This window comes from Petaurus breviceps, unplaced genomic scaffold (genome assembly GCF_028583685.1).
Source record: "Petaurus breviceps papuanus isolate PSGF00001 unplaced genomic scaffold, PetGlider_PUasm1.0 216, whole genome shotgun sequence".
In the NCBI taxonomy this organism is placed as follows: domain Eukaryota; kingdom Metazoa; phylum Chordata; class Mammalia; order Diprotodontia; family Petauridae; genus Petaurus; species Petaurus breviceps.
The window spans coordinates 8,702,804-8,715,619 of record NW_027185867.1 but is presented as its reverse complement, the minus strand read 5'-3'; the positions used below and the strand labels follow the sequence as shown (position 1 = coordinate 8,715,619).

The following is a 12,816-nucleotide window of genomic DNA, read 5'->3' as shown; positions in this document are numbered from 1 at the left end:
TTATAGCTCTAATCTTCGGGAATTTTTTCCTTATTTTAAGCAAAAATTCTCCTCTCTGTGACTCCTAGGGGTTAGACAAAACAAATCTAAATCCCCTTTCTACACAACAGCCCTCCAAATGCTTAAACATAGCTATCTAGTTCTCTGCCCTTCTACCAACACTAAGCCATCCCACCCCCTCAAGTCTTTTATTCACTAAACTAAGAATCCCTAGTTCCATCAGTCAGTCCTATGGCCTGGTCCTGTCCCTACCCAAGAGAATGTGAATGGGATTTGCTAGGGGCAGCCCTTAGGGAGAGAGAAGGGAGGATAAGAGGTAGCTTGTATATGAGAGACAGTATTACTTACCCGTGTTCCACTCGTGGTCACAGCTTCCCCAGGGAAGGTCGATGGTGAAGGAGCTGAAGAGGTAGAAGAAGGCCCAAGCCAGAACAACGATGTAGTAGAAGTTGAGGAGAATGACAATCACCTGGGAGGCATAACCGATGCCTGGGAAGCAGAGCACAGAGAGGACAGAAGAACAGACCTGAAATGAAACAAGCATCCAATTCACCCACCCCCAAGTGACTCGTCTAGAGTGTAGGTGGCCAAGGGAAAAGTCAAATCTAGCTTCTCCACCTGCATAGTCAGTGGTCTTTCTGCTTCACCCTGTAATGGGCATCAGGAGCATGTGAAACTTGTCCTCTTCCCAACCCTACCTTGAACAAAGTTTTGCTCCTAGTGCTAAGATCCTATTGCTGCCTGAGCTACTGATCCCTTCCATTCCTGTCCCAGCCTCCCAAAATCAGTGCCCTTGTTCCTTTTGTTCATAAGCGTGGCCTTTGCTTCATTGTTTTTCCCTTGGCATATCTCTCCAGCTGCTCTTACTCCTAAGATATTCCCTTAAGTCCACCAATTCACAGGTATTATTAGCATTTACAAGTTGCAGCATCATATACACCCAGGAAATAAGTCCATACAGGTTTGTACATAACTTGAATGCTGAACAGAAAGTAAATGGCACAGTCCCTGTATCCCTTACTCCCTTATCCCTACTCCTTTGTTCCTAATGTCTACTTCCTTGCCCCCTGTCAAGCAAAGTCAGTCCCATTTACAAAATCAACTGATTGAGTTTCAATTGGAAATATTCACCCCTTCTTGACCTTGACATTCTTTCTAATCATCCCAATTTTCCCAGACCAGCTTTATGACCACCAGTGATTATACTCTGGAGCTGCACTCCAGGCACTTACCCTCAAAGATGGGGCAGATCTTTCTCCAGGCTGTGACACCCCCCTGGCTGGTATACTGACCCAGTGCCGTCTCCAGGAGGAAAACAGGAATGCCACAGGTGAAGAGGAAGATGAGGTAGGGTATGAAAAAGGCACCTATGGGGGATGAGTAGGGGGAAACGTGTCTTATAGCTTACACTGTCTCCAGTCTCTTCATTGCCCTCACCCATCCCCCTACATCATGCTGTTCTGAACTCCCATTTGTGGCCTGTGGACCTTGCAACCCATTTTCCATGGCAACTTTTCCTCCCACAGCCCCCATCCCACCTCCAACTACCTACTTTCAACCCAAAGCTGGCAGAACACAATCATCCCTCAGGGTGAATGGGGAGCTAGCTTGTGCATAGCTCTAACAAAGGGAATTGGCAACGTGGGAGAGAACAAGGCAGCTACTACCCTTTCAATACTGTGGCTTTTTTCACTGTGAAAAATCAGTCTAGCTCCACCAAGGTTTTTCCCCCCAACAAATACTAACCCTTACCTAAACCAATGCATCAAATAATTGAAAGCCAGGGTAAATTTAGCACAACCTACAATTTGGAACCCCTTTCAAGGCTTGCTGCTGCCTTCATGGTTGGAATCCCAATCCCCTTTTGCCATTCTTTTCATGAGCATTGGATGTGACAAATATCCTGAGACCAGAAACATAGTTATTTTTCCACCTGCTGGCATGGGAGTGGGGGATGGGGTGGTTTGGAATCAGGAACTGAGAATTGGTACAATAAAATTAAGAAGACTATGCTCCTAGTATCTTACCACCAGACAAAAGCTTTCCCAAGAAATCACTTTCCTTCAGTCTTTTTGTTACTACCACCCCAGGGAATGGGACCACAGAAGAGAGACAAGTCCCCATCCCTCATTAGAATCTACTCCATACACTATTTTTTTTGAGGGAGGAAGGCAGGGCAATTGGGGTTAAGTGACTTGCCCAAGGTCACGCAGCTTAGTAAGTGTGTCAAGTATCTGAGGCTGGATTTGAACTCAGGACCTCATGACTCCAGGGCCAATGCTCTATTCACTGTGCCACCTAGCCACCCCACACTCCATATACTATTAAGAAGCAATTTGACATATTGACAAGGAAACTGTCCTCAAAATCAGAAAGAGTTGGTTTGAAGTTCCACCTCTGACACATACGGTGTGACCCTAAGCAAGTCATTTAACCTAGTGCCCAAGAACCCTCCATAACCTGACCTGTCCCTATTTTCTGGTCTTTTCACTCCTTAAGTTCACTGAACTCCCACCACTACCATGTACTCTTAGATCTAGTAACATTGGTCCTCTATCCATTGAACTAGGCCCTCTATCTCCTGACTCCCAGCATTTTCATTTACTGTCATCCATATTTGGGATGCCTTTCCTTCTCCTCTCTGCCCCCTGGCTTTCCTGTATCCCTACAAATCTCAGCTACAATTCCAACATCTGAAAGAAACTTTTCTTGATCTCTTTTCATGCCAGTGCTTTCCCTCTATTGGTTGTCTCCAGTTGATCCTGTTTCTATCTTGTTTGTATATAGTTATTTGCACACTGTCTCTTTCATTGGACTGTAAGTTCCTTGAGAGCAGGAACAGTCTTTTGCCTTTCTTTTCATTTCTAGTCCTGAGCATAGTACCTGGCACAAAGTGCTATTGACTATTATAAAATGTCAAGAAGGCTCTGACCTGCATTGGTCAAGGGAGTTTCCTTATCTGGAAGTTCCCTATACCTTCGAAATCACCGTTCAGCCTACTAGTAGGGAACAAGACTAATAAGTGCAAAGGGTCAAGCACCGAAAAACAAGATTCTATAGTTTTTATTCCTTACCCTAAATCTCTAACTCCTACTGTACATACCTAATGTAGACTCTAGGGGGTAAAACCCTCAACACTCTGTCCTTCCGGAGACCAAGAAACAAAAAGTACTTTCAATTAAGGGCAATATGTCCACAAATCAATCAAAGCTTTGTTGAGGGGGAGGTGTAGAAAACAAATGCCTGGTAATGCCAGAAGCCTAGCAGGGGTAAGACTGACCACATCGTCTAGGGCTCTCAAACAGTACAGGGTAGGGAGAGAGTGACTGGCTTAGTACCAGTTCCTCCTCCTCCCCATTTTTTCCACTCCGGACTGTTTCCCAAGAAGTCAAGACAATATTTAACCTTACAGTCCTGCTCTGCTCCCCTCCTCCTTAGCCTCTTGAAAGAGCTGTCCAACAGTGTGCTGGAAAGGACAAAGTCTAAACCTAATGGGTAGAGTAAGGTAAGGCTAGAGGAAGGAATGACAAAGCTAGAATGGAGTCCAGTAGGTGCAGGAGCACCTGTCCTTCTTTCTCTTGAGGATCCCTGCCTTTGAAGCACTTCAGGAAAATGTCACCAAGACAATTTCTAACAGAAAGTGGAGTTGACTCAGGGACAGGAGTAGGGTTCCTTCAGATACCTTATCTCCAACATACACATTACACACTATCTCCCCTTATCCTAAAACTTTAGGCAATCTTTCCTGGGTGGCAAGAGATACCCACACTGCCACTGCCACCACCATCACCCAAGAAAAGAGAACCACTACTGACTCTCTTTACTCAGGAAAGTATTCCTTTGGAGAGACAGGGTTGCTAGTGTCCTATTCAGCTCTTAAATTCTATAATTCTCTTAGGGGGATGAATGACATCAAAGCAACAAGGCTACACTTCAAATTTGAACTCTACAACACAAGTTTCCATGACTTTTTCTGAACTCTCAAGTCCCCTAGAAATCCCAACCCTATTGGAGAAACACATTTACTATCTTTCTATATATATCTGCCTGTCTTTCTTCGTCTATCAAAACGTTGAAGATAGAGGCAGGGAGGGTGGACTGAAGGGATGGAGAGTCAATTGCAAAACAATTTCACCTAGTTTTCTAGGTCAGGTACTCCATTCCCCAGTCACATGTCCCTCCAACTGTGAATTGGCTAAAAGCCATGACTCCTGAGGCTTTGCTCTGATCTCTAGAAATTGTAAAGTAAGATGGGTAAAAACCTTCACCAACCCTATAGTCCAAACCCTATGAATGAAATAAGACCTGAGAAAATACTCTCAATATAAACCCAATTTCTGTCAGTCATTTTTCAGGGAGTGTAAAAAAAAAGCACTGGGCTTGGAGTTTGGAGACCAGCATTTGAATCCTATCCCTGATATTTAATTGCTGGGTGATCCCAAGGTAGACACAATACCAATGTGTTTCAATTTCCTAATCTGTCAAATGAATATAAAAATATTTGCACTACCTGTATCTCATAGGGTTGTTGTGAAGAAAGAAAAACTTTGTAAACTTTCTAAGCATGAACTACCATTATTTCCAACCTAATCAATCATTCCTTTCCAGGTTTCAAGGACCTAAGATCATTTGGGTCTCATTCCTTCACTTCCTTGGGGGTGGGAGTTGGGGAGGAGGAAGGAAGATGGGAAGAATCCCTATCAAGGGAAGAAAAGAAGTACAAAGATAAATTTTGTCTCCTGTGACCACCCTGTTTACCTTCAACTATTCACATAAAACCAAAAGGCTCTGCATACAGATAATTCTGTCCTATGTGATTAAGCAGGCAAGAAGTTTAGCAGTCAGTACTAGTCATCAGTAATCATTTCATCACGATGGGGATCTGGGGAGGAACACAGGAGCACAGAGAGGGACAGTGACTTGAGTAAACTAAAAAATAAACAGGAAAACTGAAATACTGATATACAGCTCCTGGCAGTATATGCACAGAGAGTCTTAGGTTTGGGGGGAGGGGTTTGGCTTGTTTGGTTTTTAGTGCAATATTCAAATAGCAGTTCTTGGAGTTTTCCAGTCTCCTATGAACTCCCCCCACCCAAATACTTATCACCTCACTGACAAGAAAAACTTTTTTTTAAGTCTATAGATCATCTTTTTTCCTCAGTATAGCAGCAGTTCTTTAAGCCTGAGAAGGCAGGGAAATGGTATAGAAGTAGACAGCCCTTTCACATAGAACATAGTCTGTTAACAGATTTTCAGAACTCTACAACACCAGTTTCCATGATTGTCAAGAATTATTCTGCAGTGACCCTGAGAGACCCCAAAAAACTTAAAGGAAACAAAATAGATGATCAAGAAAGTTCACTCCTTCCATTGCCTCCCAATCATATAACACGAAGTTTTCTTACATGGAGGCATCTCTCTTTCTAGGGAGACCAAGATGACCATAGAATGAAGAATGGCTCTATATACTTCCCACAGTGAGATACCACTCTATCAGGGGGTGGACTTCCTGGGGAAGTTTGATATACTTGGAGATGGGAAAGGAATCAGTTGACTGAGGGATAAAAACAAAAAAGTAGGCTGGCCCAGGTTCTCTAAGATCAGCAATCCATGCCCCTAAAATAAGGAAACCACTCTCCTTGTTCACCTATGGCCCCATTAATCAAAATTTTTAGAATAAATCGTGATAAGGGGTCCTATCTCTGATTAGTCCATCAGACCTTTTTAGTTTTGTACAGAGAGACTTCAGCAAGGAACTTCTAAATACAAAGTCAAAGACCATTTCCCCAGAGGCCCAGGATCCCAATAATATTCTCTACTCCCAAATCCTACTTTTCCAAAGGTTGTCCCTATGTTTCAACCCCACGATCCACAGGCAATTCTAACTTGGACCTAAATACCCCAAAGCAAATGGGTTCATTCTGTACTTCTCTTTCTACCCCCCATTCCCCCGATTCCTAGGCTGAAGATCACCCAATTCCAAAGAGGCTTGAGGAAATCAGCTTCACCACCTAATCCTCTTTCTGCCAATGTGAGGGACTAAGCGGGTTATTCAATCTCAAATGTTCCTGAGCTCCAATTAAATCCTCCTGACTCCCAGTACAATTTCAGCAGCTGAGGTGCTTAAGCCAGGTTCCCCCTTACAAAGCCATAACGGTCCTCTAGGTACAGGGAACAGCACAGAGGAAGACCTCAGGGAGAAAAAAAAAAACTAGAATAAGACCCGTGATCCCAGACCCAAAGGCTTCTGTCTATGCCTTTGCAAAAGTGTCAGTCAGCCTACAGGCCTTGGAACAAATGCCTAATTCTACAAAGAGGCTGACTCCCTCCTGTACCTTTATTCATAATCCCTCATCCATACAGAACCTATTCTACACATCACCAAAGCCTCAAGCACAAACAAACAAGTGTTTGGAGGTACACACCAGGATACACCCCAGGTCAAATATACTAATTCTAGCTATAGCCTACTTCTAAATCACTAAGAAGAGAAATATAACAGGCTCCACTAGTCCAGCCTGACAGCAATCCCTATGGCAGGCTATAAGTACCACCAGACGACATTTGAACCCTTATATTCTGTGGAGTAAACCACTGAATTCCATCTCTTGCTTCTGCCTATTCTATATCCATGCCCTCTTCAAATATTTCTAACCCAGGGAGGTTACACGAGCCTTGCTTTGAACACTTCCCCACTTAACCTCTGTATGGTAACCTGCAAATTTGCAAGACCTATTAAGCCTGATAGTTAACCCAGGTACCCATGCATCTCCTTTAGGGTTGCCTAACCTAGGGAACCATGTAAAAGAGAGCAGCAGGAGTAAAAATGAGCTATCCTGAAACTTCTTTTCATTATTCAGGATTTCTTTAAGAGTTTCTATAGGTTATAATATAATATATTCTATAAGATTTCTATAAGAGTCGGAAAGTGAAGAATTTTTAACCAAACCATGGATAAAGGAGATTATGAAAGGCAAAATAGACAATTTTGATTACACAAAATCTAAGTTATTGTACAAACTAAACCAATGAAGATTGAAGACAAGTTGCCAAATGGAATAAATATTTATACCAAATATCATCAAGAAAAATCTGATCTCCAAAATACATACAGAAATTAATGATAATAAATAACAGTAAAAAATTTTCCCCAATAGATAACTGATCTGAACAATTTTCTAAAGAACTGCAAACTCCAAGTAATCATTTGAAAACATGCTTCAGATTACTAATAATATGAGAAAGGCAAATTGAAACAACTTGGAGGTTTCCCATCATAGACTATAAATTGAAAAAGATAAACAAAAAATGGGAATGGTCAGTGTTGTCAGGACTATGGGAAGACAGGTACACTAATACAGTTTTGGTGATGTGAAATAGTTTAACTTCTCTAGTTATCAATTAAGAATGTTGCAAGAAACATGACTAAACTGTCCATTATCGTTTGACCCAGAGATATTACTGCTTGACCTCTGCCCCAAGGAGGTCAAGGATTGAAAGAATGTTAAACAATTATTTATAGGATTACTTTTTATAGTAGCAAAATCATGAAAGTAAAGTTGATGTTCATCTATTATGGAAAAGCTAAACAAATGTGTTACATGAACATAATAAAATATTACCAAGCTATAAGAAACTAAATATTGGGCGGCTAGGTGGCACAGTGAATAGAGCACCGGTCCTGGAGTCAGGAGAACCTGGGTTTGGATCCGACCTCAGACACTTAACACAAAAACTAGCCGTGTGACCTTGGGCAAGTCACTTAATCCCAATTGCCCTCCAAAAAGCAAAAGAAAGAAAGAAAGAAACTAAATACGAAGAATATAGGGAAGATGAGAAGATATATGAATTGTAAAATGAGTCAGAACAAGGAAAACAAGATATACACTGACTGCAATAATGGAAAGAAAAAATAAAGCTAATTATAATAATTAACTTGGTCCCAAATAGGAGAGGAAACAATGTACCTCTCTGCCTTCTTTGATGAAGTAGGACACAATGAGCATGGAGCGTTACATAAACTGTCAAACTCAGTAGAAGTGTTGGTTAGTATTATGTAACGACTTTCCCCCTCCCTCCCAACTTTGCTTTTAACTATAGAGTGGAGGAGAGGGGAAAGGAAACATTAGGAAATGAAGGTCATCTCAAAGCAAAATATATGTTACAATTTATTAGAGTCGATGTATTTTTTTTTTTACCTACTCTTGAGGATCACTTCATACTTTGTACATTTGCAAAGATAATAAAAAACTGAGAGCAGTCAATGTTGGTTGAGCTGTGGAAAGACAGGCACACTAATGCATTGTTAGCAGAATTGTGGATACGTCAAACCATTCTGGATATCCATTTGGAATCATGTAAGAAACATAACTAAGCTATGTATACTTGTTGATCCTAGGGGTATGAGACAGAAATGAAGATCCAACAAATGAAGGTCCAAAATGAATGAAATTAAATGCTGCTATGCTATAAGAAACTAAAGATATGACGAATACAGAGAAGCATGAGAAGACATGTGAATTGATGTGTAGTGAACTAAGAAGAGCAAGGAAATTAATATACACAATGACTACAACAATGTAATTAATAACAAGGAAAAAAAAAGCTCAAACCTAGAAAGAAAATAGGTACTCATTGATTTGGGAATCAGTGGGGGGTAAAGTGTGGTGTGTGTGTGTATATATATATATATATATATATATCAAATTGTATTGTGAAATTAGAAATGATGAATATGAGAAATATAGAGAAACAGGAAGATCATATGAATCAATGCAGTGAAACACATTAACATAATAGAAAAAAGAATATTATGCCCAACTATGCCCAATGTAAATGTAAAAAAATAACCAAAAGAAAGTCAAACTATAAGTAATTGAAAAACAAATGAAGATCCTAGAGAACAGACAATGACCCTTCTCAAAGCAGAGAAGTGGGAGACTATTGGGTCAGAATATTGTATATGATATCAAATGCATCCACTGCATCAAGTGCCTTTGCTTAACTGTCATTCTTTGTTAAATGGGAGACTAGAAAGGTTTTGCTTTTTCTAGAAATCAGATAACAAAAGGCATCAATAAAACAGTTGAAAGTTGTGGGTTTTTTAAGGGGGAGAGCAGAAACATAATTTTTGTGAAATGTGCACTCATTTAGGTGAAGAGAATACCCCAAGACACCATAGATTCCCTAAGATAACACAATTTCTCAGCTCCATTTAATGACTTTTGCTAAGCACAGAGAGGCAACATCACATGCAGCCAGCCTCAGAATTAAGAAGACCTGAGTTCAAGTCCACCTCTGACACGTACTGACTGTGTGAGCCTAGCTAGGCAAGTCGCTTAACCACTAAGTGCCCAGACAGCTTTCTAAATTGCAGAGCCCTGGCTTATTCTCACTAAGAATTTCCTATACCAATAAAATCACAATTCTGTTCCAGACAGAAAAAAATGCTAAAATTAGTTACTTCTATGCTTTTTAAGGGCTGAGAGTGCTGTTCTTCAGCCCCTCTAAAGTTCATCAAAGGACCAAGCCCCTGTCACCCCGATCTAGTTATAGCTCTGAAGGACAGAAACACCCAACCAGCAGACACCCTAGAGAAGTGGAATCAAGGATTACACTCCCCACTCCCTGATTTGTAGTGGCTATCTCTAGGACGCAAGAACAGCCAGGTCCAAAGGTCATGATGTTGGAGGCGGCTCAGTAGATCCAGGAAAGGTCCAAGGAAAAGTATGAGGAGCCTTGAGACTTTAGGACACCTAAGGAATCATGGGTACAGGAGATGAAAACAGTTTCCCCTCCTGGTGGGAGCCAGTGGGTGCTCACCTCCCCCATTCTTGTAGCAGAGATAGGGGAACCTCCAGACATTGCCCAGCCCAATGATTTCCCCAGCTACAGACAGCACATATTCCAACTTGTTGTTCCAGTGACCCCGCTCTAGTGTTCCCTCCTCTTCTTCCTCCTTTTTCTCCTTTTCCACAACTGAATAAGTTGATATTGTCTTTCCATTGCTGGTTGCACCAGGGACCCTGCTATCCATCCCACCTGGAACAGAGATAGGAAGTCTTGTTATTGATAGGAAATCCCTAGAAATGAAAATCCCCTAGTTCCCCAAGTGCAGATGAGAGACAGAGACAGAGAGAGTAACAGAAAGACAGAGAGACATAGGAAGGAAGGGAGGGAGGAGGGAAGGAGGGAGGAAGGAAGGAAGGAAGGAAGGAAGGAAGGAAGGAAGGAAGGAAGGAAGGAAGGAAGGAAGGAGGGAAGGAGGGAGGGAGGGAGGGAGGGAAGGAGGAAGAAATTCTACCTCAGTGGTCACTTCATCCATAGCATCTCCTACTGAGAAATATCTAAATGCTCCAGTTTCTGAGACCAACTTGAGTCTACACCCCAAGATTCTCTATACTGGTATCCCTTCCTTCCTGCTAGAAGGCATTCATTAAACCCAAAAGCCCAGACTGAGTTCCCCACAGATTCCCATGGATTATGTAGGGCATGTGAAGGGGGAAAGGGTCACATGACCACAGGCATTGTCTAGGTTCTGCTTTCAGTGCAGCAACTAGCCTGCTACATCTTGTAAAATGGGGATAGTTGTGGTAGCGTTGATGATATTTTCCATTCTGAAAGACACATTCTAGGAAGGCCATTGATAAGACAGCATCCAGAGTTGAGTAAACAGAACTATGAAGAGCCTAAAGATTATGTTAAAAAAGAATTGTTTGAAAGAACTGGGGGTGTTTAACTTAGAGAAGAGAAGGCTTGAGTAGGGGAGCATGATAATATCCTTCAAGTATTTGAAGGGCTGTCATGTGAACTAAGTTCAAATTCCATCTCAGGCATTTACTTAACCTCTCAGCCTCAGCTTTCTTGTCTATCAAATGGGGGTGATAATAGCACCTTTCCCCACAGGATTGTTATGAAAATCAAATCATATAGAATTTGTAAAGTAGTTTGCAAAATTTAAAGTGCTATAAAATGCTTATTATTATTATTATTATTATTATTATTATAGTTACTACATTTGTTTTGCTGGGCTCCAGAAGGCAGAACTTCTGAACAATGGATTCAAGTTGTACAGGGATGGACTTAGAATTAATGTCAGGGGAAAAACAACTTCTAAGCACCAAAGTAGTCCAAAAGTAGAATGGGCTGCCTCAGTGGTTTGTAGGTTCCCCTTTACTAAAGATTTACAAACAAGAGGTTGGATGATTGTCAGATTGGTCTTTTATTTTCCTCCATGGGACAGGGTCAGGGAAAGAGATGAATGTGATGGGGAAATAAGGGGAAGAATGAAAAAAATGAGATACTCCACTTTAGATGCTTTCAAGGGATAGCTGATTCCTAGACCCTATTTCTAAAAGCCAATAAAGGCCTCTCAAAGTTTCTAGGACATAAAAAAATGTGTATCACTCCCCTTCTCCACCACATCTTTGTCAAAGAGGGCCCACTGGGTCTCAAAGGACAAGTTTAAAAAGAAGGGATGAGAGCTTCTAGACAATGCCTAGAGCACATAGAGATGACCAGTCTTAGAAATGTCCTTTTCTCCAGCCCCAGTCCTATTAATGGAATATACTTGAGGGGGCCCTGACTATAACTATCAACCAAGGATTCTATTAATTTTGCCCAGCAGTACCTCTAAGGGAGAAAGAATAGGAGAAAGGGGACAATACATATTTTTTCTATACCGCAGAGGCCTTCCAGTATCTCTGCTGCCCCAACAATATACTGACCTACTATTAGGACAGAGAGAAGAGCCACGCTTGGTAGTCAATATAGCTTAGGGATAAAAGGAAAGGGTTCAGGTGATTATGGGGAGATTAGGAAGGGAAAAATGAGGACTTTGGTCCTCTCCAAGTACTGGTGTGTGAAAACTCTCTTGCTCTCTTGGCTGGTTTTTTCCTTTCCCTCTCTTCCTGATGGACTTTTCTAGGGCACAGAAAAAAACACAGTTCTCACAACTTGCTAGCTTCTCTCCAGTAAAACAACCCTTTCTTGGGTCTCTAAAGACAAATTGCTGCAGAGATTTTCCAAAGCTCTCACTCCCACCTGAAGCCAGCCATTGCTCCATTTCCTAGAAGACATTAAGACCCTAGGGCCAGGAATCAGGCAACCCTTAATCACTTGATGAAAGAACTCAGGTGCCTTACCTCCCTTTGGGGCTCTTGTCTAGCAAATAACACTGTCCCCAAATCAAGCAGCCATAAAAGATATATACATATATGTATGTATGTGTGTATCTGTGTGTACATATATATGTATGTGTATATATATAATACACATATGTATATAGTATATCTGAGGAGGAAACACATCTAGAAGAAGGAAGGAGACATCATATGTTTTCATACACATTCCCACAAATAATTTTTTCTGTCTTTTTTTTAAGAAAAAAAAATCTGATTTTGGATGAACTCAACCTGAAGACCAGAACCTACTCTACAGAATGAGAGAGAGAGAGAGAGAGAGAGAGAGAAACAAATAAGGAAATGTTACAGACCTTAAGGAAGGAGCTGCCAGGGGTCCAGCTAAGGGGGAGAAGAAGAATCCAAGGGGGAAGGTGCTGGCTATTTAAAGTATGGGTTGAGAACGCCTCTGCTGCACTGTAATTCTAAACTTTGCCCAACCCACATTCCGCCCTCCTGCCCCCCCCCTCCTCTCCACAGCCACCAACCACCTCCACATGAGTGATTTCACAGCTCGGAGTGTGAGTGTGTGTGTGTGTGTCTGTGTTTGTGTCTGTGTGTGTACACACTCTTGTAGATGAGTCCAGTTGCCTATGTACTTATCTGGAAGAAGCAGAGCTCTCCCTGGTGGGTCTAC

The 12,816-nt window shown here is 41.6% G+C and overlaps 1 protein-coding gene across 1 annotated transcript in view; it reads right to left on the bottom strand.

Moving 5' to 3' along the window:
• The window catches only part of SLC6A13 (solute carrier family 6 member 13), a 46,222-nt gene extending 33,617 nt beyond the window's left edge, over window positions 1-12,605 (bottom strand). Inside the window, exons 1-4 of the mRNA XM_069094366.1 lie at window positions 12,494-12,605; window positions 9,823-10,041; window positions 1,233-1,367; window positions 349-489 (exon numbers count right to left, since the gene is read on the bottom strand). Of these exons, the coding sequence (XP_068950467.1) occupies window positions 349-489; window positions 1,233-1,367; window positions 9,823-10,036 (490 nt within the window). The 5' untranslated portion in view covers window positions 10,037-10,041; window positions 12,494-12,605. The remainder of the gene's footprint in view (window positions 1-348; window positions 490-1,232; window positions 1,368-9,822; window positions 10,042-12,493) is intronic.
• Between the last annotated feature and the right edge of the window lie 211 nt (window positions 12,606-12,816).